The sequence below is a fragment of the Rhipicephalus sanguineus genome, chromosome 2, assembly GCF_013339695.2.
Source record: "Rhipicephalus sanguineus isolate Rsan-2018 chromosome 2, BIME_Rsan_1.4, whole genome shotgun sequence".
NCBI lineage: Eukaryota > Metazoa > Arthropoda > Arachnida > Ixodida > Ixodidae > Rhipicephalus > Rhipicephalus sanguineus.
In genome coordinates this window covers 134986573-135010148 of record NC_051177.1, presented here as the reverse complement: position 1 = coordinate 135010148, position 23576 = coordinate 134986573, and the positions used below count along the sequence as shown (strand labels likewise).

Here is a 23576-nt window from a genome sequence, read left to right as displayed (position 1 = left end):
GTTGCACGGGGTGCAAAAGACGTTACAGCCTCGGCACTGCGTTTTAGTGGTCACACATAATGACAGCCCAGAGCAGGAGCATTCGTCGACAAATAGCATTTGGAGCTAAAGCGAACTCGACCTGGTGATCTGTAGTACTGGGATTTCAATGTGACGTATTGGCCTCCTGGCGTGATCACAGAGATTTGGTGCGTGCTTAACACCTAATGAATTCCGCGTAATCATAGCTAAATCACATACTGTATTCTCGTAACGCCGCAGCACAATCAAAACGTAAATAGGAAGCGCATAGATAGGGGACATGTTCACACAATAAAACCAGAGAATTTAGGTCACAAGTCTTCGGTCTTTCAAAAAAATGCTCACTTCAGTGCCCCGATGGGATAGAGAGCATAGCCAATTGCATGATAAAGACCTCCCGCTAATATGAGTATGCGCATACATACAGTCGCATTTAGGCGTAAATAGAAACAGATGACACTTGAATAGGAAACATCAATACGAAGGTATGAGTTACATTTGTTGTTTCCCTCCTTTTTGTTGGCGGAGGTGAAAATGCTCTCATCATTCCTTTCATTCGGTTGTTAATGACTCATAATGGACTCGCGTCTGTACTTTTTGTGTCTTAGCATAGTTAGCGGAAGCGGTACTTGATAAATGGCTTCTACGGAGAAGGTCGCAGAATATCTTTTATCGAATTTTCTCATCTTTGATGGCTTCTATTAGGTGGTCTCTTTTACTTCATTTGCCTATTTGCAGAAGGAATTCATTATATTTTTGCAACCATCCTTGCATTATTCTTTCTTACTCTGTCGTAAACATCATTAATTCTTTACGGCTTCGTCTTTATCAGTTTATTAAATGTAGAAATATGTATTGCGCAAGTAGTGTTCACAAAATAATATTTACATCCGCTTAGTATGGGTATACGTCGAAAAGCTTACCTCTCTGTTTCTGCTACTGGCTGCACATTGACAGTAGCAGGCTTTCGAGCTGGAGTGCTTAAAAGCATTTTCTCTTCTCGAATGTAACGCTGCATTAAGAAGGATGTCCTGAATACTGATGTAAGAGTACGAGGACCCATTTTTCTTTGCACGGGCTGCTGTGTTGCATTGAAAGCTGGAGAGAAAATCGAAGAGCTCTGGCAGCCAAACACCGAAAGAAAATTGAGCATATAAAGTAATGAACTGCAGGTGAACTTCCAAAAGAATTGTTGCAAGCACATTCGAAGTGTGTCTGCTTTATCATATATAAGCACGCTACGACTATGTAAATCACCTGAATCCCATTACTTGCAATCCGATGGAGAGCTTGACAATGTTTGTGGAACGTAAGTGTGTGTACTATTTTACACCTCGCATGTTTGTAGGAGGTGATGGAACGGTAGAACAGCAAGGAACCGTACGAAGGTGCTTGCACTGTATTTTTCATCGTGCGGTTTAAATGTACACTAAGGAGCAGACTTGTGAAGACGCAAAGTGCGCCCTTAAGGTTTATTTTATTTCCGAGGAAGGTTTGTTATAGTGAAAAAAAAAGACGAAGCTGTATGGCCGTGCTTCCATTAAGCTAAATCTCGGAAGAAGAAAGCATTCCTACCGCAAACTTTTCGAACCAACGTTATCGAAGACAATCCATTACGTACAGAGTCATACAGGCCATTTGCCCAAATATACAGCTCGTACAGTTGGTCGACCGACTTTTCCTGCCTTTACCAGCCCAGTTTTTCTCTTTCCTCTTCAACATCTCTCTCTCTCTCTCTGTCGCTCCCGCAAGTAAAGCTAATGTACAAATCTATGCGAGAGGTGAGGAACGAACGCTATATTTGTGCACGGCGATGTGATGGCCTTTACCGGCGTAAAGGCCAAGTGCGGACGACAACTTCAACAAACAGCGCAGTAGCGGACAACGGGCAATGAAGAGCAAAAAATGAAAGCGCTGGTCAGCCCTTGTCTTTGTTCATTTCTTTGTGCGCTGTCCGGTACTGCGCTGTTTGTTGAAGATAGATTACCAACTAGCCCTTATCTCAAACGTTGCCGACGAAATATTTATAAAAAATGACAATAACATAGCAATTCACTCGCATCAACAAAACGGCAATGTTTCAGACTTTGAGGGCACCGTAGTTACAGCTGCGCCTGGAATGTCAAGGAGTCGCAAATGGTGTTGAAAGTTCAAACACGTATAAGAAACAACTAAAAAAGAAATGAAGCGTCACTGAATTTAGATGACGAAAAATCGCCTTTTGTGAGCAGTTATTATTGGAAGAAATTTGTATGTGTGCGTAAAGCATGGAGAAACTGTTGATAATCACCCAAAGTAATATTGCATTTAGTGTACTCGCAGTGTTTCAACGTGTCATAAAAGAAAGAGATAGAGAAGGCAAAAAGAGGAAGGACACAAATATCGACAATACAGCATCTCGGATTTAGTAGCTTACATTGAGAGATGAACACATTGAACTCAATTGAATTCGCAGAACAACTGCACGGAAAACCAGTCAGGCCGACGGATTTCAAGTTCGCATTAGCGCACGAATACGACTTTCCAAAAGCAACCATGTTGGCGCGGTTAGAGCACGCCACACTAAAAAAAATATCCTCCAGTCTAGCTCATTTCATTTTGCCTGGAGGGAGGTGTGTTTGTTTTCGAATAGCGTTGATGACAGGTACTTAATGCATTAGTCGTCCCTGCAAGTGCGGCGCAATAAACTATTCGCCACTTGAAGAGCTGGTATATGTCGTTTGAAGAAGTTCCATTATGTGTACGGGACCGAGGGGGGGAGAATATACTTAAATATGACATATAAAAGAGACTGCCAGTAATAGACCAGCCTCAAGCGAGGATGAGAATGTAGGGACATTTCTTTCGCGTCAGACAGATAACTTTTATTGAGGGAAAGAGAAGGGGTCTAGGAGCTAGATGGGCGGGTCCCTATGTCCAAGGCTCCACTGGCTTGTGCCGCCAGCCGGACATGGTCCAGAAGCGCTCGTTGCACCTCCGGGTCCGAGCAAGCGAGGACTGCCTCCCATTTCTCCAAAGAGTTTTCTATGCTGTACTTACGATGTAGGCAGTGGAGGTTATTTGGCCTCAGTAATCGTAGATACGTACAAGAATGTAGAGAAGAGAAGACACGCTTGTACTTGAGCTCCAACAGACGAACAGTACGTTTTTTTTTTTATTCTGGCAACAATGAATCTAATCGGCACAACTACTGAGCATAAAGCTCTAAAGGTACCTATATTTACAAAATGCGGCGCAGCATAACTGCATACGACATTCCACAGAAAACAACTTGGTTGACAGGGAACTGCATGTATATAATACAATGAAACAAGTGCTGAATAATATACATATTAAAAGGAGAAAAGGGGGAACCACTACATCGCAAGGAAAGCACGTTGGCTGGTGAACAGCAATAAATTTTCGGTTGACAGCAAATATAGTATACCGCCATCTCCGACGTCGCGCGCTGACATCTCTAATTGATACTAGTAGCTGCTAAAAGGGTTTGATGGGTGAATCGAACACGGGCAGCTTCGCCACTTCTAAGCAAACCGCTCAACTCATGTTCAATGAATATAACTCCAAAACTTTGAACGTACAGCTCAACACTGAGATACCGTCATAGGCATCTCGCACAAAAGAATCAACAACAGGCGAACAAAACATTTGCAGTGGGACGTTTACATGAAAGCATATTTTCAATTCACTAATCGCACGCATTCACAGACCATCATCTCAAATAGAAACATTGACGTCTAACGCAGCAGCAGCATAGGTACTCAACAAATGCTGACGACATTTTGATAAACAATGAACTGCAGTTTTGTAAGCTTTGGCAAGCGTTCCCTTGTGGTTGTTTTTTGGTTTACTGGCTCATCGCGCGAAGCCGCCCTGATAAGCAAGAGTCTACTACTGGGGCTAAGTAATGTAACAGTAAAGGAAACGGTAAAAATTAACTCAATTTAGTGGCGCGCCATGCGCGGACGACATGCCCATATTAGGGACCTACACACTGGACTGTGGACGAATTATGATACCTGTTATTCATATTCTCGAGTGACCATTATTTTATAAGCAGACGCAGTGCCATTCTATTGAACTATGGATATGTTCTGAACTGTACTAAGGCTCTTCAAGGTTATTTATTTTGCCAGATTACAAAGGAAACCTGTGTTCAGAAAACACACGCACTGTTTCCGAATAAAATAGAGTGAACGGCGCTTCCACCAACGTCTCGCGTGCCCATTTGCAGCGAGTGTAAACCTTATGCATTCTCAAACAAGTATGTGTCCGACAAAATTTAAATAAATATGTTTGTTGAGTGCGCTAGTATTTCGCGACAAAATGTTCGGAGGTTTACGACGCCGTTTTCTTCATTACGTAGAAGCAAGACAAGTTGAGCACAAAAACACATATACCGTCTCAGTTTTTTTTTCCTTTACAACATATTTGTTCTGTAGTGTGAATAAGTGATTCTCGAAGTTTTCGTTGAACGTTTAGGATGATGGATTTTGTATTGAAGTGTAAGTACCTGCAACGTCTGGGACGTTTCCTTGAGCAGCACAACAGTTGAGATTGGGCAGCCTTGCAGGCAGTTATCGTGAATTACATGAGAGCTACCATCTATTGACGTAGAAGAATCCTATCGCCAGCGTTCTCATTGATAGTAATTATGAATCCAAAGTGGGGAGATAGGAGTGTTCCTGTCCGTTATTTCGCTTTGCACACCAGTTCAAAGCTTAATGTGTTCGTTATGTTGTACATCTAATTGTTTATCGGGTGTAGATGTTCTGGTTTATTGCTTCATACGTACTAGAGTTTGGAAGGCTTACTTATGCATTTATGCACCTCTGGTTAGTGACAAGTCACTACAGTGCTTCTCGGCGCAATACCTCGAACATTTACTGCTTTATTCGTAGCAGCGGCAAACTTCTTGGGTCATATAAATGACAATACCATGAAAAAGATGCTTTCCAAATTGTGCGTGTTGAAAGGTGACGTCTTAGCGTCTTGATGACATGTTGATGACCAAAACCTACACCGAAGACTATGCTGTTGCAGACTACGTGTGCTGGAGGAGAATCCGGAGTGCGGAACACGCTACAGACGCCACGCCTCCAAGATAAGTTACTTTATTTAATTCATTGTCCTAATATTTTTATGCGAAGATTGAGATGTGTTAGACAAGATCAAGTTTTCTACATTGAATAAGAATATGCGCTTAAATATTGCGCAAAGGTATCTCGGCAGAACCTTCAATACGCGTAAATATGGAGGTTCCAACTTTTTCCCCACTCGTTTATCACTCTCCACACGACTTCAGCAGTCGACGCTGAGGCACAGCAAATATATGTTTTCAATATTACACACATAATTTCAGCCGATCCAACTGGTTGGACACACCGTCGGCAATGGCACAGGCGATCGCAGCAGTGTACGACAAATCATACGAAAGTACATTGTAATAAGAAAACAATGATACATATAAAGAAAATAAGCACAGCATGATGACGAAAAGACGGGACGCCGGTACCGTAGCGTGCTCAGAAATAACTATAACAAGCGTGATCGACTGTTCTTTTGTCTGAGGAAATACGTCGAGCGCCTCAAGCACTCATTGTGTTTAATATAAAGGTTAGATCGTTCACTATATTCGGTCCTGTATTATTCTTATTGACCAGAATTACCACCTTCGGCTCCCTCTAAAACCACGCATTTGTGTTGTTTTTTTTTTGGTATTTATCTTCCATTGAGGAGTAGCTGTGGAGTCTGGCTGTTTACATTACCTTTTTTTTTTTTCGTTAAGATGTGTTGTGAATATTTTTTTTCGGTTTGCGTAATGCACCTTATTTTTTAATACATTCTTTGCCCCACATTATAGCCATTGTATCGCGTAAACGCCGGTCTCATCACCGAACGGATAGCATACGAGTGGCAGACGAAAACGAGGCAACGTTTTGTGAAAGGGGGAACTCAGAACACAGGCTTAGTTCGATGAGGGCGTCTTATAGGATATAATAAATTAGGGAAAATTCGGGGCACTGCCTATATCCTAAGGAGTTGGTCTGGAGAGCGGACCCTCTGTGCCGTCACGTCGGGGGTCGGCAGCCCGGTCAGGTAGTCCTCGAGTGCGGCGTCGTCCACAATGTTCTGGTAAAGCGACGACGATGAAGACGCGTCGGTGGCGCCTGCTTGACGACCGCTCTGGGATTGCTGCTGCGGCTGCTGGGACTCTTCCTGAGACTCAAAGGAACGCTTCCTCTTGCCACTGTGCGAGACGGATCGAAGAAGGAAAGGGTAGGCGTCACCATCAGCTCTGCATAACTGTTTCTTTCCTAAACCTGAAGGACCCAAGCAATGGATTCCCAATATGCTATATGTAGAGCGTAGCACATCCCAAGGTTGTGGGTTCGGTCTCTACCGGCGGCAGCTTGTCTTTTCGTCCACCTTATTTTCTTTACACTTATATACAATTACTGCACTACAGTTAAAATGGTGCACGTATTGTTCCCTAAAACTTCCTTGGATTCATTGTATCTTGATTTCATTAGGTTGTGCGTAAGAAAGAAAATGAACCCTTCATGCGCTCCCCTTCTTTTGTACCTTTTAAAGAAGTGGCCTATAAATTGGGCGAGAACCTGCTTGTGAATGGTTCATTATTCTTCGTTTCTTTAGGTGTGGCTGGAGAAAATTTGCTGGTTAGCTGGAACGATGAGTTTTCTTTGTTGTTGCTAAATGCAGCTCTATACTCCTACATAAAACTAAAAATAGTTATGATGATTTGTTTTTGCAGTTTTGGGGTCTCCAATTCGAACGCCGTGGTCCGAAACGGATGCTTAGGTTTTTGGCAAAGGCGTCCCGTACGAAGTGTTCTTGACATTTCTCCAAAGATAGTTCGGTGTAACCGGTCGTTGCAGCGGCCATCGTCTTAAAACTGCGTTGAGTGGTTCGAGAACTTGTGCCACTTTCACGACGCGAACGCATTTGTGTAAAAAAAACATTTTCTGGTTAAGTCTTACATTTATACGTAGCTGTTTGTGCACTTCAGAATCATAAGGTGCCAGAACTTTAAGGCGGTAAGATCGACAAAGCATTAAAGAGCCTCAAGCGCAAAATTACTTGGATTATGCCAGCGTTCTATCGAATAATCCGCAATAGTAGTTATGATAGAGCCACAGGACTATCGCAACGACTACATGAACGTGAGCAGCGAGAAAGTCATGTCAGTATAACGTTCAATAACAAAAGGAATATAATAGCAAGTGAAGTGTAGTAGGCTACAACGCAGATATTTACATTTTGTTGGGATCGACGAGTCCGTAGGCCACTGGGAACGTGATGCCCTTGAGCCGGTGCCGCAGGGACTTGAGCCCAGCCAGGGTCTCAAGTTCAGCCAGCCTCTGGTCAGAGATGCCGCTGCGCCGGTCGCGACTGTTGGATGAAGAGAAATAGAGAAAACGCACGATCGTTTTAGACCGTCTTGTACTCGGTTATTCTCACTGAATGGTCGACCTCCATACAGTGATTAAAGCATTCATAAGGCTACGAGACTGACTGATCCACCGAGGCGTCGGACACCCACGAGTTGCTGTTTCGGCGGAAACTACAGTAGGTCTGCCTCTTCTTTGAAACTTTTGTTCCCCTTGCCCGGTGTATAGGTAGACTGCCGGGATCAACTGTGGTTTATCTCCCCGCTTTCTTTTTTTATCCTTCTCTCTCCCGTCATATAAAGATTTATACACACAATGCTAATAACAGGGTCTCTGATGTAAAGCGTCCGCATGACCTATGTGATAGAAAAGTATTCATCCTGTGCACATAATTGGGAAGCTTAGTAATGTTAAGCTTATAACTGCGTACGGCATGACCTGACACGCCTCCACCCCCTCCCCCACCACGCAACGCACGTGAACGCGTGTTACCCCCTGTCCGGTATTGGCACAAGATCCGAAGTCCTGTAAGGAGGGCCAATTTCGGAGATAGTGTAATGTTACATTGTGTTATACTCAGGATCGGTCAGCCGAACAAACCACAAGTGAACTTCACAGGTACTGACAGTCGGAACAGCAGGCGTAGAAAATGCTCCGCTTTTAAAACAAATCACACGCACAATGGCAGGTACGTTTGTTCCAGTAGGATGTACAAATAGGGCTCGTGTTACAGCACGGGTACCCAGACAGGAACTTGGTTGAACAACTCTTCATCACAGACAGTACAGACCTGTCCTCACATGAGCTCTTAGTGATGCTGATTTGTGATACGTATTAGGGATAAAAGGGACTACTCTGGTTTCAGAAATGTACCTCTGATTTGGCAATGGTGCCGAGATCGGTTTACATTGCGGCTGTGCTTTGTCCGCCTTGCTCCAAGAAACATTCGCCTGCACATTCTGAGTTGTAGTGCGTGAACAGGCGGTAGTTGGTAATACATTTACCAGAAAATTTTATACAGAATTTTTCAACGAGGCGCTAACAATGATTTCAATGCCATGCGCTATCGTTTCCTACACCCGCCATAGTAGCTTAGCGGTTACAGGGTGTTGCGCCTCTATTCAGGAGATCACGGATTCGATTCCCAGCCCCGGCGGCCATATGTATATAGGTGGGCGGCGAAATGCAAAAACAACATTCGTGTATTTTAACGCAGTTGCGAGTTAAACAACCTTACTCGGTCAAAACTATTCCAGAGCTTCACCATACGACGTACATTGGAATCATCACCCATAAAATAGGTGATGTCTCCGCACTTTTAAGATATAAACGCAGTTGTAGAAGCCATTGTACCAGTTCTAGTTTCTTTCTTTGCGTCGCTTACCCTTATTGAGCAGTTATTGCTAAAGTCCCTGAAACTTCGTAAAGTAGCGACATACGTGCATAAAAGCGCGTCTCCTCTTTTTTCTCCCTCCTCTGCCCTCTCCGAGGCTGACGCCGCGTCGGCATTGGCCAACTGCCGTCACGTGGGACAGCGCGCAGCGTTCGTTTGTTTACAGTCGCTCGCGACTCCCATCTTTGCTCTCGAAGCGCGGGTCGGCTGGTTCTCAGCGCATGTGTTTTATGCATACGCACTTTTCATTCTGCGTGCGTTGTGTTCTGAGATACCTTGCACAAAAGACCGACGTCACGGTTGGTTGCCATGGGTTTCTGCTGCGCTTTAGGATGCCGAAAGAAATCAGGTGAAGGCAAAAAGCTGTTCATGATACCGTCCGTGAAGCGCAACGAGTTGCGAAGGAAGGCTTGGTTACACCGAATCGGAAGATGGAATTCTCGGCCGACGTTTTCGACGCGACTATGCGAGGTAATTGCTATGCTCTCACTATATGTACTCGTCGAGGTTCGCGCAAATCGCTGCGTGCTATAACGCCGTAGACACGTCTCAGTTATTTGTGCAGTACGTCGCTATTCCTCACACGTTTTATTGCTGCTTCTGCGGGGTCTGTACTAAGTGCTTTTCTTTTTTTCAAAAATATGTGGTTACGTTTTCTGCTTGACGTGATGCGCCTACTCGTTTCAGCTTGCGGTATTGGTTTGTGAGCCTAGCATGGCATGCCGACTACGGAGGCACGCCGATTGACGATCGAAAATGTGATTGCGAAACTTCAGAGATTCGGCGCAGTTCTTTTCAAGAAACAAAGCTGCAGTGTGAAAGCTCACATTAGGAGTGGTACTCTATTTATTTTTTTTTGCGTGCTCGGTTTTTTTTTTACTGGAGCAAACAGCTTGCTCAGGCTCCTTTACGTCGACAGATCCGCCGGTGGGCTTGCGAAAGAAGGTAGGTAGGCAAAGCGTGCGTGCCCAACCGAGTCGCAGGGTGCATTCATCGGTAAGGAACCTCACGTACACGTGTTATTTAGCGCGAAGGTTTACGTGCCATCTCGTGTGGAGGTTTATATCCGCGAGTGGCTTTCCGCCGCGGTGGAGCAGAGGTTATGGTGCTCGGCTGCTGACCCGAAGGTCGCGACCGACCGCGGCGGTCACATTTCGACGGAGGCGAATAGCTTGAAGCGAGTGTGCCGTGCGACGTCAATGATCGTTAAAGAACATCGGATGGTCAAAATTTCCTGAGCCCTCCACTACGACGTCTCTCATAATCATATCGTGGTATTGGGACGTAAAACCCCTGATGATATATATTATCCGCGGGTGGAGCTCTCGCGAACGAAACGTTTACGGTGGCAGGCTAGTTTATTCGTTCGCTTGCTTGCTCGTTCATTGAACAGCGAGTATAGTTCGTATGTCAAGTGCGTCTACGAGCCGCACTTGCGCACTATGGCTGGTGCGTCTAATATTTTAAACGCATCAACCAACGCTGTATGAATGTATCGACTGGTAATGATTTACGCCTTCTGGCGCATTCTGCTTTCAATGAATCTCCGAGCTGCTGCTTGCACTGACAGTCATTTTCTAAATAAATAATACCGCCAACACCCATTGCCCATGTGTTTCTTGCACTTTAAAAACTGTCCGCACCCTTTGTGTTGTCTTCTTGCCCCTCACCAGTAACCGTCATCTGGCTAGCTTGCGCTTCCTTTCTTGAAAACTCGGCGCTCGCCACTTTCCTATCAAGGATGCTTTTTAATAACACGCACGCCATTCGTGACCTGGAAGTACGGCGCGCCCGGCGATAATGCAAGGAAAGACACGCCAGATTGATGGTTATTGTTTCGGGACAGGAATATGCCCCATAACACGCCCTCTTTTTTGTGGTTGCTAAACAGTTAACAGAAAATAGCGAGCGCAGAGATTTGTTGAAAAAGTAAAAAACAAGTGAGCCAGATGCTGGATATTGTTTTGTGGGAAAGAGATGCCTCAAATACGCCCTTTTGTATTGCAGTGTACAGTGCTACATAATACAGGCACGTATAGCGGCGTTAACTATATTTACCCAACCGATACTTCGGAACGGCTACCTCTAGAGCATACTGGCAGCCTCAGTGAGTCAGTGGTACGCGCGGCGAATTCGCCTTGCGAGGACGACGTGCACAATGCATAAGTTTCAGAAGTCTTCATGTAGAGTGGGACATTAACGTTCAACATCACACATGTCCTTTACAAACGTGTCCTAACATCTCCTAAACAACATATAATTAAAAAAAGGATACAAAGAGCTAGACGGCTAGTGAAAATGCTTAAAGCGCGCTGCCTGGCAAGCAAGCGCTCTCTTTGCGAAGCATCGTCTGCTACGCAGGAGCAAGGTAGGTGGCGCCATGCTCGAAAAGATAGTGCGAAGGAGATGAGAACGAGGAGGAACGCGAGCGGAGGAAGAAAGTGTCGCTACTTTACGAAGTTTGAGGGGCTTTAGTTATTACGACGTGCGGTCAGCTATACTTCTCACCGGTTGATGAAAGGCCGTAAGCAGATGCGATCGCTCTGATGTGTCTTGAATCGAACCACGGTGTAAGAAAAATAATTTAGGTGTGGACACTCTCCGCCCGCCGCGAAGGAGAGCGCGTCCAGATAATGTTCGCCTTTAATACATGCGCCGGCCGCAGTTTCGTGGGGGGCGCTGCGACATGGGGGCTTAAGAAACCTATCGCGACGAGGCGAACGCGCGTTTTTATTCATTTTTTTTCACCTCATTGCATTTTTTTTAACCGTGCACGCTAGCAACTAGAGCAAGGAACGCATACCGCGTTTCTCGCGACCGTGCTCGCGACCGAAAAATGCGACGTGCGGCGAACGCCGGAATTGGCTGCACGGCGTTAGAAAAAAAAAGGATTATACTTCTTACGTTGCGTTGCGTACGTAAAAGCGCGGCGTCTTGCTTAGAGCGCGTGAGCAGTCTTTCTGCTCGCTGACTTCTCACGTGCGCAACGCCGTTACGGACGCTACGCACGCAGCTCGTCTTTTATAGTACATGCGCCGGCCGCGGCTGCGTGGGAGGCGCTGCGACATGGGGGCCGAGAGGAAGAAAGAGGCGAACATTATGTGGACGCGCCGTCGGGCGGAGTGTCCACACCTAAATGATTTTTCTTACACCGTGAATCGAACAAACACCAGAGTTGATGTTGTAAGAGATACTCTTGCAAAGTTGTGGCAGTTTTAACACGAAAGTGTTTGATGCCGGGATCTACCAAGACTTCAGTGACGTATTTCCGTGACGGAAATGACGTCGAAAGAAAGGTACACGAATAGATGGCAAAGAAAAAAAGGTTCCGTCACCGGGCATCGAACCCACGACCGCTCGATCCGCAACAACAGATGCCGGGCACGCTATCCACTGCGCCACGGTCACAGACTCTAGAGGATTTACAAACGCGCCTTTTATATCTACCACTTGCCCGTCGGCGGGGTGGTGTTGCCCTCTGGGAGCGGAAAAGTAAAGGAATTCATCATTACTTCGGCCTCCGCGATTAGTACCTGCAACGCGTTACACGTTCTTCCCATTCGGCGCGTTTTCAATAGAAGTGTAATTTTGTCACTGCCTTAACACACCGCGAGGTGCCGACCTTAACCCGAGCGTAGTAAAAGCGTCGGTCTCGCTCATAGCAACACGCTAATCAAACCAAAAATAGCTCTGCGACGCGCGTCTGCCTCACCTGGCTGTTACAGCGCGTTCCCCGCCTTCGCGCTCGCCCCGAGAAAAATTGCGGTCGGGCTACCAGGGCGGCACGACGCGCTTTGCGTTTCCCTCTAGTGCGGCCGCGGTGTTCAATCACATTTTAACATGCCGCAGGATGGCGACCAAGTTCTGCGTCCAGTAGGCGACGCTCTTCTGGCTATCACAACTCGTTCTCTGATTACGCTTTCACCATTAACTACTACAGCTACCACAAGGGTTTGTTTAATCATTGAACAAGGACGTTAGTTGTCTGCGTGGAGATGTACCGCCAAGCATCAAAGTGGGTGCATCCACGTTAAACGGTGCTATAGCTGCCAGACATCAATATACATTGTGCAAACTCTCTTATATCAAAGTACAGTAAACATTAAATTACTCCTATAAGGGCACGTTTTACTTTCGTGTTATTCCGATTCCTGTGACGGAGGAATCAACCATGTTTTTTTCCAAGCCAACGCAGTGTTGCACTTTCCCTTTGCAGTTGATCAAGCCTATCAAGCACCGCCTTCTTGTGTCAAGCGCCACGTTCCTGTCCTGTGACCACCAAGTTGAAGCAAGTTTATGCTTGCAAGTATAGCACGTCGGAAGCTAGCAGGTTTTCCAGTAACGCTTTTGACTAACGTCGCCGAAAGCATAACAGGATTCAAAATAGAAAAAAAAAATAGCGCTCAATAGCTGTTCAGTCCAATACACACTAGCAGCAAACTGTAGAAGTTATCCCTTATGTGCACAAGATAATGCACAATCTCAAGAAAGTGGTCGCCAGAGAAGGCGTTAGGTTGCTGTTTTCTGCCCGAAATAAGCTTGGTAGCCCGTACCAGCTAGTCACTCGAGAGATCGAGTACAAAGGAACAAGCAACAACAAAAAAACACAAGCAGAAGTTTGTTGAATATAGTGTCGGTGTTGTGTACACAATTAATCTTTTTTGGGAGCGTTATTATATTGCTCAAACGGAGTGGTGCGCTAATGACCGCATGCTAGACAATTTCGAAAAGGTGAAAAAACAAGCTAGAGATAGCCAACTATCTCTACATTGTAATGATTACGGTCGCCATCCATCTTTTAAAGATAACAAATACCTGTCAAAATACCACGATGAACGCGCACGTCTCATTTGGGAAGCTTCTTGTATCCACAGTAGCGGCGAGGCATGTGTAAGCATCCCCTCGATTTCCCTCCTTCCGAGGAAGATAGAATTCCTGTCCCATTGATTGCTTTATTGCTTCTGCGCAGGCCGTGTATTCATTTTTCTGTTGTTTCATTGCGATAATGGTGAAGTATATTTATGCTGACTAAAAGATAAAGCACTCGTCTGGGTTGTACGTACAAGCTTAACATATGTTGTGGAATATTGCGCTGCATGGGCGTGACAGGGGGGGGGTCACGCCCACGCGTGACAGGGGTGTTATTACTACAGGGAGGACACTGTATATTACGTCCATGCAGCGCAATACTTCGTAACCTATGTTATGACCGGATGAATAAATACATTTGGTTTTTACTCAGCTCTGTGGTCTGTGTGCTTTCTTGTCCCGTCTCTTCAGCGCCGTTTTTTCACTCGAAATTATGAACCAACCAGCCGAAATGCGTACCCTCCTGCACCATAACTCAAACGCCCTCTTTGCATCCAATGAAAATCAGACGCCCTAGGCGGCATGGTCACACCACGCACTGCGCTTCTTTTACCAATAATGAGTGTCTGGGTGGTCCCGTGTCTCAAAAATGCATCGCCTCTTTCATTACGTCGTAACTTGTCGCACGTTGGCGGTGTCACCACCACTATGCCACTGCACTGAAAGGTGGTGGCCGGCGAGACCATTGTTGGTCCTGCCGCGGCTACGTGGTCATCTGCGGCTGAAGTGCGTGATGCCCGAGGGAACGAAATATAGAGCAGGACGGCTTAATAGCCGCGTACTTCGCCTCGCATCGGCGTCGACAAGGGGTGTGTGCCCATGAGAATATTTTACGACCAGCGGCTGCCCACTGTTGGAAGGAGGCCACGAAAGCTGGTCCCCGTTTCACAACCCCCGACTGAATGGCCCGCGCTGCCGGTGGCATCGCACTTCTCGCTTGCGATGTGACTATTCAGCAAATAGCGACGAGCTACAGACTGTTGCCATATATATATATAGTCGGGTCGAGGTGTTTGGCAGATTGACTACATTATCTTGCTTCTACTTCAATGTCTATCGCATGTGTGATGGCATGGTTGCCACGTTCATTTCTTTTACCTACATTTGTGACTGGATATCGAAAAGTTTTTTTTGAAAACTACTTTTCAAGCTCTTTGTTTCACGAAGAAAACTATTTGCGTTGCATGGGTATATCAGTAACTACACGAGCAGTTTAAAGCCCGGGCACTGCTCTGTGGTAAAACACCTGACTTACACACAGAAGGCCTGCGTTCGATTCTCGCTGGATCTGAAGATCTCCATTATTTATTTGCATCGATGTCGATAACTTGCTCATGGAGAGCACCAACATTTCGCTCACAACCAACGACAACGACGCCGAAAATGTCGCCGGCGCCGAAATTTTTGCGACACGTGCTCTTTAAAGGGCCCCTCACCAGGTGACCTAACGAATTTTAGTTAGACATTGCAAGTTGTTGCGAGCCCAATAAAGAGCATTTTGCCACAAGAATTTTTCTAATCGGTCGGTTAGAAGCTGAGAAAAACAAGAATTTGTAGCGGCGCGAAACCATGATGCGAGGAGGCGAGCTGCAAACCCTTGCCGCTCGCCCCGTGTAGCCTTCGCAAGCCAAATCCCTTCCCTGCCCTCTTCGGCACGCGAGCAGAAGGATCACATAACGCATACGCATGAACACGTCATGCGCACAAAATGTCACGAGCGCATGACGTGCCCGAACCAGCCCGAGCCCCCGAGACGCGAGCGGTGTTGTGGCGGCGTTCTCTGCGCTTCATCTCTGCAAGTTATGCCGAATGCGCCCTCGCCGATCACTTGGCTTTTAACCTATTACTGAGCACGAAAGCTGCAGCATTTGTACGGACGCGAGACTAGCGGTGTGCCGCATGAACATCTAGTTAGACGCGGGAGGATAAATGAGCCTAATGAGCGCTGGAACGCGGTAGAAAATTAGTTTCTTTGCAAAGGGTGGCGTCTGCACGATGCGCAAAGCGCGAGAACACGAACGCGTGCGAAACGGAGGTAGATTAGTCTCGAATCTCTCTGCGATTCGCAGTAAAAATTAAAAAAAGAAAACGCATACATTTCGTTTGTGTGTTTTATTATTGCTCTCAAGTTTTATTCATCCATTCAAGCAACAAATTACACAAACTACACGTCGTGTCAAATAATTATCGCAGTGTCACGTGCTACTGTTGGCTACGTCAGAGCACACTCGTCTACGTAGAGGAGCGACGTCACAGCACTACCATCCACGAAGGGCCATTCTCTCATGAACGTCATCCCCTCATTCTCTGGGCGCGCGGACGCGAGAAGAAGGGAAAGCAGCGTTCAGCTTGAAATTTGACCCATTTACGCGGCGCGTAGCGTTGCAAATTTTGGCACACGTAATCGTGAACGCCCAGTGCATGCATTGCGCTCGTTAGCTCAAAATTGTCAAACCTGGTGAGGGGCCCTTTAAGGCTATCTCGTTAAAGCATTACTGCGACACCTGAATTCTGAGCACATCGCTCTCTTTAAAGAACACGGCACATTCACTAACTATACACTAACCGGTAACCCTTCGGAAAACACACATTCTCTCTCATAAAACTTAAGGTAGTAAAGTTTCGGTTGGGAAATCCACTACCAACAGTTACTGTCGCAATGTCTCCTACCTTGTTATTGCGGTTACTAACACTGTCATCAACTACAAATACCAAAGAATGTGTTTACGCCTATTTCGTTTAAATGTGCCGTTGGCATTGTCATACCAACGCGATTCTACTGAAAAAAGCACAAGACCAAATAAGAGAATGAAGCGGGGTGTAAGTGCTTGTTACGCTAACTATAATCGCTAATCACTTTGCTTAATACTTTAGTAAATAACATGTGAAGTTAACAATGCACATAGAGGCATGACACAAACGAGCACACACATGCAGAATGCGAATGCTTATGCTCGATGTATGTTCTAAGAGCAACATAGCTACTTATGGCCCCGCTTCGAGCTAGGGCACGTTGTGCGTGTCAGCACCCATGAATCCAGGAAAGGAAGGAGAAAGGAAAGGAAGACAGGGAGGTAAGCCAGACGTGCGTCCGTTTTGCTACCCGACCCCGGGGAGAGGGGGGGGGGGGGAGGAATCAAGGGATTAAAAGAAAGAAAAAGGCGGGAAGGCGCTACTATCAGGGTACGTGTGCGCATGTTCATTACACGCGTACAAGTGATAGCTCAAGCCGGTCAATCTTAAGAGCAGCGTATCAAAGACCGCGTCGTTTTGCTCCAGAAAAACATCGCGTCTTAGACCCAAATCCTTATACCTTACTGTTTGAGCACTTGTTGGTTGATTGATTAATAGGTTTTCAAAAGGTCAGAGATAGTGAAGTACCCTGGATGATTTCGATCACCTCGGGTTATTTGCAGTGCGCTGGCATCGCAGTCTACGCAGGCCTCTGGTATTTCGCCTCTATCGACATGCGACTTCCGTGGCCGGGATCGAACCCGCATCTTTCGGATAAGCGTCCGAGCAGCGGTAACACCGAGCCACCGCAGTGGCTGTTTGAAAATGTGTGTGTCATCAGTTTTGGCTCAAAATTGTTATTTCAGCGTAATCAAGACATTTATAACCTGCTTACGTTTTGCGTTGCACTGTCGCCATCATCATAATAGACTAAGGTTCGTAGAGGTATAAGTCTTTCTTTACATACCATTCGTGCAGCTGTGCGTTAGTAAGCTGGCTTTAAAAGTTAGTCTGTCACTCATAATAAAGTGATTGCCCTGTAACATCGAAAACATTATGTACTGTCGGGCGTGTAATGTGTTTGCGAATACAGATAATAGAGCCACAATTTTCCCAAGCTTATCGCAGCCGTATGTAGCTTTATTCAGCTCTCTTTTCCACGTGACCGAAACTCTGACAGATCTCCCGAAGAACGGCTGCCGTTGCAGAATGACGTGACATGATACTGTGATTGGGACTCCCGAAGCTGTCTGCTCGGTACTTTGTTGCAGAGCTTGACTGGTGCTTTCACTGCTCGAGCCTGCACCTCGTTAATTAAACAGCGATGAGTCATAGCCCCCCCCCCCCCTTTGCAGCAGCTGTGAATTGCTCGTATGGTTTAGAGGCCTCTGGTGCAGCTTTTGGTCAATGGCTATTTCCCAGCGGTTTACACTTCACAGAAGCGCGCACACAACCGGCAGCGCTATGGATTCGAATGCATTCTTTCAAGTTAAAGACACAAAGAACGTGCCCTGAGCCACAGCGCTAACCGAGCATGATCTCGCCTATAACAGTGCGCTAGAAAATACCAGTATTGTCGCTGGTCATGTGCTCGCACGTTTACTTTCTTACTTTCAAGTAGCTAGTTTGTACCTTCAAATTCCTATGCTACAGAGCAAGCCAGCGCAAGCGTGCGGTTTCAACACGTCTATGCATCGACACAAGAGCCCGAGAGAGTTTAGTTGCTTGCTTTGTGCGGAATCTGGTAGTGATAATCGTGAAACATATGAAGCTAATGGCCACAAATTTTGTTAATTGGTGACAGCTTTCAGCTTTATTTTAAAGCGGAACGTTCCGGTACACTGCAAACCGTTTCACACCCTTATAGGTGTATTTGCGATAAAACACCTATCGTACACCCTTTTTTTCTGTCAATATTATCCGAAAGGGTGTAATGTCTTCTTTGCACACCCTTCGCACACCCTTTTTTTGTTTTTGGGTGTACAATGGGTGTATGTTCTGTTAAACACCCATGGGTGTTCTTTGAATTTTACACCTATGGGTCAATTCACGCACTGAATTGACCCATAGGTGTAAACAGGTATCGTTGTACTGCTGAATGCAATTAACTGAGACACTGAACACCACGGGCAACGCCTCCTGAAACCACGGGTCACAACCCTGTTCGACAGAGCGTCTTGGCACAGGATACTGTTTCACGAGGCACCTGAGTGTGAAGCTACCTGCTCGTGAATCAGTAATGGTTCACATTGGTTTGCTAAGCTTGCCACTGAATTTTCATTCTTTTAGTAGTGCATCACAAGTCTGCTGTAATTACAAAGACGCATGTATTTTGCCTACTTTATTAGGCAAGTGGTAGTGAAAATAAAATATAGCATTGTCGTGCCTGAGGTTCTGAATGCAGTGAGTCAACTGATGTTACTTATTTTGAGCTCACATATATTTAAGCCTTTACATCACGATTTATTTTTGAGAAATCGTTTGCAAAATAATTTTATTTATTGCTTGATTGGATTGACACGTTGAATGAATGCCCGAAATACATTCGGAATAATATATGTATTTGTTTAGCATTCATAAGCATTTGTTCAGTTTAGAGATAGTTGGCTTCACTGCACTGTGATCATCGCAAACACCTCTCCTAACGCTTAATCTATAGCATACATATACAGTGAAATCTCGTTGACACGATTCTGCATAATACGTTTTTCAGCCTAATACGTTCTCCTTTTTTTATTTCCTGCCAACATCCCTTGAAAATATTGCATTTTCATGCGTTTAATACCATCACACTTTTGCCAAAACTGGATAATACGACCGCGAAAGTGGATCTTGACCGATATATCGAGAAAACCTGCGTTTATTCTTCGCTATGACAGCTCCCACCGCCTTCCAACAACTCACGATCTGCGCGTAGCAGAGCCGCTGAGACCACAGCAGCATCAGTTTAGCGGCGAAAAGATCGCTGCTAGGCGATCTTTTCTTTGAGATTATATATATACATATATATTGCCGCTTTGTGAGGGCCCCCCGTCCAGTGAAGGGAGACTTTAAGCCCTGCTTGTAGTCATGCAGCCCTTACTGTGTCGTCGCAAAGCTTACTGCGATTCGAATACACTGTGTAAAGCATAACAAAACATAACACTGCCGCAGAAAGAAAGCTGCGCCCACGCGACCCAACAACGGCCGGGGCGCCACCTCCTCGGCCGGCGCAGCCGCCGCGGCTGCCGCGGCCGCCGCGCGTGCGCAGCGCGCGGAACAGCTCTATCACCACGTGACTTATGCAACGCGCTCAGACAAGCCGCCGGACTCCATCGTTTTCTGCGTGTCTTGTGCGTCGCCTCCCGATCGGTCGAGTTTTGCAGTCGGTGTTTCGGTTGTTTGAAGTGTGCCTGCTCTGTGTGCTCGTCCTTTACCTTCTGCCAGTGCTGCTTATTACGAAGATGCACTATACTCAAAGGGAGACCTGCAGCTTCATATCGTGGAGCACTCGAACTGAAACGGTATGTACTACCACTATCACGTTGCTACGGCCAGCGCTTTGTTAACTCCGAGAGCGCGATCTAATGCCGTTAACTATGCTTTTCTTAACTGGTTGACGATCGGTGAGCATTTGTTAACGTAGCGAGCATATGTGAGTGCATTGTTTCATCGGGATGAAGGCAAAGTTGTGTGACATTAGGCGCGGGCAGGCTTTGCTTTGTTTGGTGTTGAAAGCAGTGTGCGCATGCGCGGCTGTGATTCGGAGGGGGATTTGAACGCAGTTGTGGCGGTGCCCGCCTGTCGGCGGTGGTGTTGGAAGGGGGCCCCGCTCTCGATGAACCACTATTTTGATTTAAGAATAGTTGGGTTGTGACGGCGCCTGTTACCTCTAAGCGTCAAGCGTGTCTAAGGCGCGTATGCTTCGGCCTGTTGGTAATTCAAGTGCATTTTTTGTCGCACAAGAAAAAAAAAAAAAGAAACAGGACAGAAAACAACGACGTGGTGTCCGCGTCGTTCTTTTCCGTCCGTGTTCGTTTTGTGCGCTAAAACTACCGTGATGCTCGGGTTGATGCGTGTGGGTCATTTTAACGCAGCATGTTGCTTCGTTTTAGGTACGCCGCGCGAAGCTCGCCTAAGTGCTAATACATTCAGTTTCGTTAAATTCGTACCGATGTTTTAATTCATCCGTAACATAGGTTTCCTGATAATGCCGGCACCCGTGCACGGGGAGCCGTTCGTTAAACTTGACTTGTGTTCGAATGAATTTTTCATGTCTATGTGTGGCCGAATCGCCTTAAATACCTGAACTGTGCTCGAGCATCAGTGTGCACTTAGACGTGCGCAGGGTTCCCCATCAGGGGGGAGGGAAGTAGGAAGGTTAATCGCTGCCCCCCTCCCCCCGCCTTACTAAAAAGTCAAAGTATGGGGGCAGACATTGCGCCCCCCCCCCCCTCTGTCTGAATTGACTAGGGTGGGCGCACCCTCCCCCCTTCGTGCGTACGCCTGAGTGCCCGCGTTCGAGCACAATTTATTTTATTCTGTTTGTTTCCATTATGTCTAGCTTTCATTATTTTGTTGTGGTTATTAAGAGTTATATGCGCCTCGCCTCGCTTTGGCGTTGTAACTTCGCTAAATACTTTTACGTGTACAAACATTAAAAAACGCAGTTTGCACGACCACCTCCAATAATATTATTTGGTAAAAGACAAGCCTAATGATTTATAAGAGATTTTAAATTCTCCAATCATCTTCAAGGCTGCAAGTTGCAGCCTTGAAGAGAAGTCCTTGTGCATAGTTTTGTTTTATATGCTTTTTATCGATGTGCAGGAATCCTTCATGCCACCAAAGAATGCTCCTTTTTCTTTAAAAATGCGGATGATATTTGTCAAATAGTACTTTCTCTTTCCCAAACAAGCTAATTGCACGTAGAAAAGCTGTTAATTCTCTCCAGTTCCATATGGGGCATCTTATGAGCTTCATGTTTGAATGGTACTATCGTGAGCAATATGAGCTCGAACATGCGAGCGCGGCGGTGTCGGCTGAGGATTTTTCCGCGCCTCATTTATTTATTTTGTTATCATTGCTAGCGGTCATTGGCACGCAATCAGCCGACATCTCGCAGCAACGCTAGCGAGGCGGGAGTACCAACAGTCAGCGGAACAGCGCCCCCCCCCCCCCTATCCCCTCCAGTTTCGGCAACGCCATCCACGTATCACCCTATCTCAGTTTTAAGGCTATTTTCCACGTGCTTGCATGTTCGAGCCCATATTACTCACGATAGTACACGGTACAGAAACTGTTATTTACTGAAACAAATAATTGAAGTCTGCGTAGCGCTTTCCAGACAATGATCTTTTTATTTTTTATCATGCAGGGAGAGAGCGTTCCAATAACACCTTGCATTGTGTACGATGGCCCCGATCTTCCCTATGCAAGCAAGCTTTTCCTCCCTGTGTACAAAGAACTGCTCTTCAGTGTGTCCAATGCCGAAGAATGAGTAGCTGCACTCATGGCAGCACATTGGCGGTTGAATATCGACTGCCATCACAAGGTGTTCAACATTCTCGTCGCTGTTGAATGGCTCCTTCTTGGCCAGTGGGTAATGACTCCGAGGACACAAGTAGTAAAGCTCCTGAACATTTTCAAGAAAGCCTAGAAAATAGGCCTTAGCTTCTGCTTAAAGTATGTCGCCACCTGTGATTAACTCGAGCTTAAGTCATAAAGTTATATTTTCATATGGTAACGAGTAGTTATTTGTTTTACATTATACAGAAACGAATACTATGGCGGTACTAGTATTTCATTTCAATTTCTTGCTCATTTTCTTGTGACATTTTAATACAAGCCATTTTGTCTGCCGATTTCAACATGTTCTCGCAGGTCATTCCACTTTGTGGTTATTGGCTTAGTTTTTATATTCAAAGGACTTTGTGACTTTTTTGCAGTAGTTTTAATAATTGAGATCTTTTGCTATTGAAACTTTAGCTTAACAAAACTGCTAGTACTTGTCAGTGAAATCAGTGCATCGAATATTGTTTTAAAATTTATTTTTGAGCTATATGACAAGCTTTAGGTTTTGTCAATATTTTTTTAAAGAAATAAATACTCGTTTTATTCAATTACCAATGATTCTGTTGTCTTTGCTTGGAAAGGGATAATCTTTAAATTTCTCTGAACATGCCCGTGTAAAATTTGATTCCACTTTTGTTATGTAGGTAATGCTTCTGCAGTGCTGTCGTTGTCATAACGTCCCTATTCCCATGCATTTCCTGCATATTACCGCATTTAGCATGCGCTGCGACGTGCGCGTCATGGCCCGATTGCTCACTTTTTTGTGTTGGAGCCACAATCTATTGCTCTTGAGAAAGTGGTAAATATTTCATAATTCCAGCAATGTGCACAGTTTTCTACTTTACTCATGTACTTTCTCAGAAAAGAGATAATATGGAGGCCTGCTGTGGAAAACGACGTTCTGAGTCCTTATAATGTTGCGTGAGTTGTCACGGAGCATTGATACCCTGCTCGTGTATCAGCTACAGCTGTGTGATGGCAGTGTTTACCCTACTAAGAAAGTCGACAACAGGCACAATGGTGTGGGCACTGCTGGAATTTTGAAACTTTATCAATCCACTTTCTCATCAAGGGATTGCACATTTCTGAACTATCTCCTTAACAGGAGAACGACCAGACCGTACCTTGTGTGTTCCAGTTGATTTCAAACACATACACTGATGTTATGCAGCCCATTTAAGATGATAGCACCTTATTTTATCAACAGCATGAGTGCAGGTATAAGAAGTGGCACCAATATTTCCCTTCTTGGGAAGGGCAACTACAGTGGGAAAATTCATTCTGGGGTGTGCCCAAAGGGACCAAGTGTCTGTAGTGCCCCAAGGGGGCTGACAGAGAAGGTTCGTTTGTGCTTCTCCCTGTAACTGCTATCCTTTCGAGGGCGGTTTCATCTATTACACCCCACTCGCACGGGTGTAGCTTGTTCTAAGACCCATACTGCACTATACGGCTGTGTTACAATGAAGCATGTTAAATTGAATTCCTCATTATGAAGTGGAAATAACGCCCTTGCTTCATATTTTGACACAAACGCCTTGATCATTTGTGCTCCATGTTATTTGTGCTCCTTGTTTGGCGGCATACGCGATGCCGCT

The 23576-nt window shown here is 45.7% G+C and overlaps 1 protein-coding gene across 1 annotated transcript in view; it reads right to left on the bottom strand.

Annotated features, from left to right (window-relative positions):
• Positions 1 to 3150: 3150 nt before the first annotated feature.
• LOC119383688 (uncharacterized) overlaps positions 3151 to 23576 on the bottom strand; it is a 113839-nt gene continuing 93413 nt past the window's right edge. Inside the window, exons 3-4 of the mRNA XM_037651962.2 lie at positions 7300 to 7434; positions 3151 to 6271 (exon numbers count right to left, since the gene is read on the bottom strand). Coding sequence (XP_037507890.1) covers positions 6049 to 6271; positions 7300 to 7434 — 358 coding nt within the window. The 3' untranslated portion in view covers positions 3151 to 6048. The remainder of the gene's footprint in view (positions 6272 to 7299; positions 7435 to 23576) is intronic.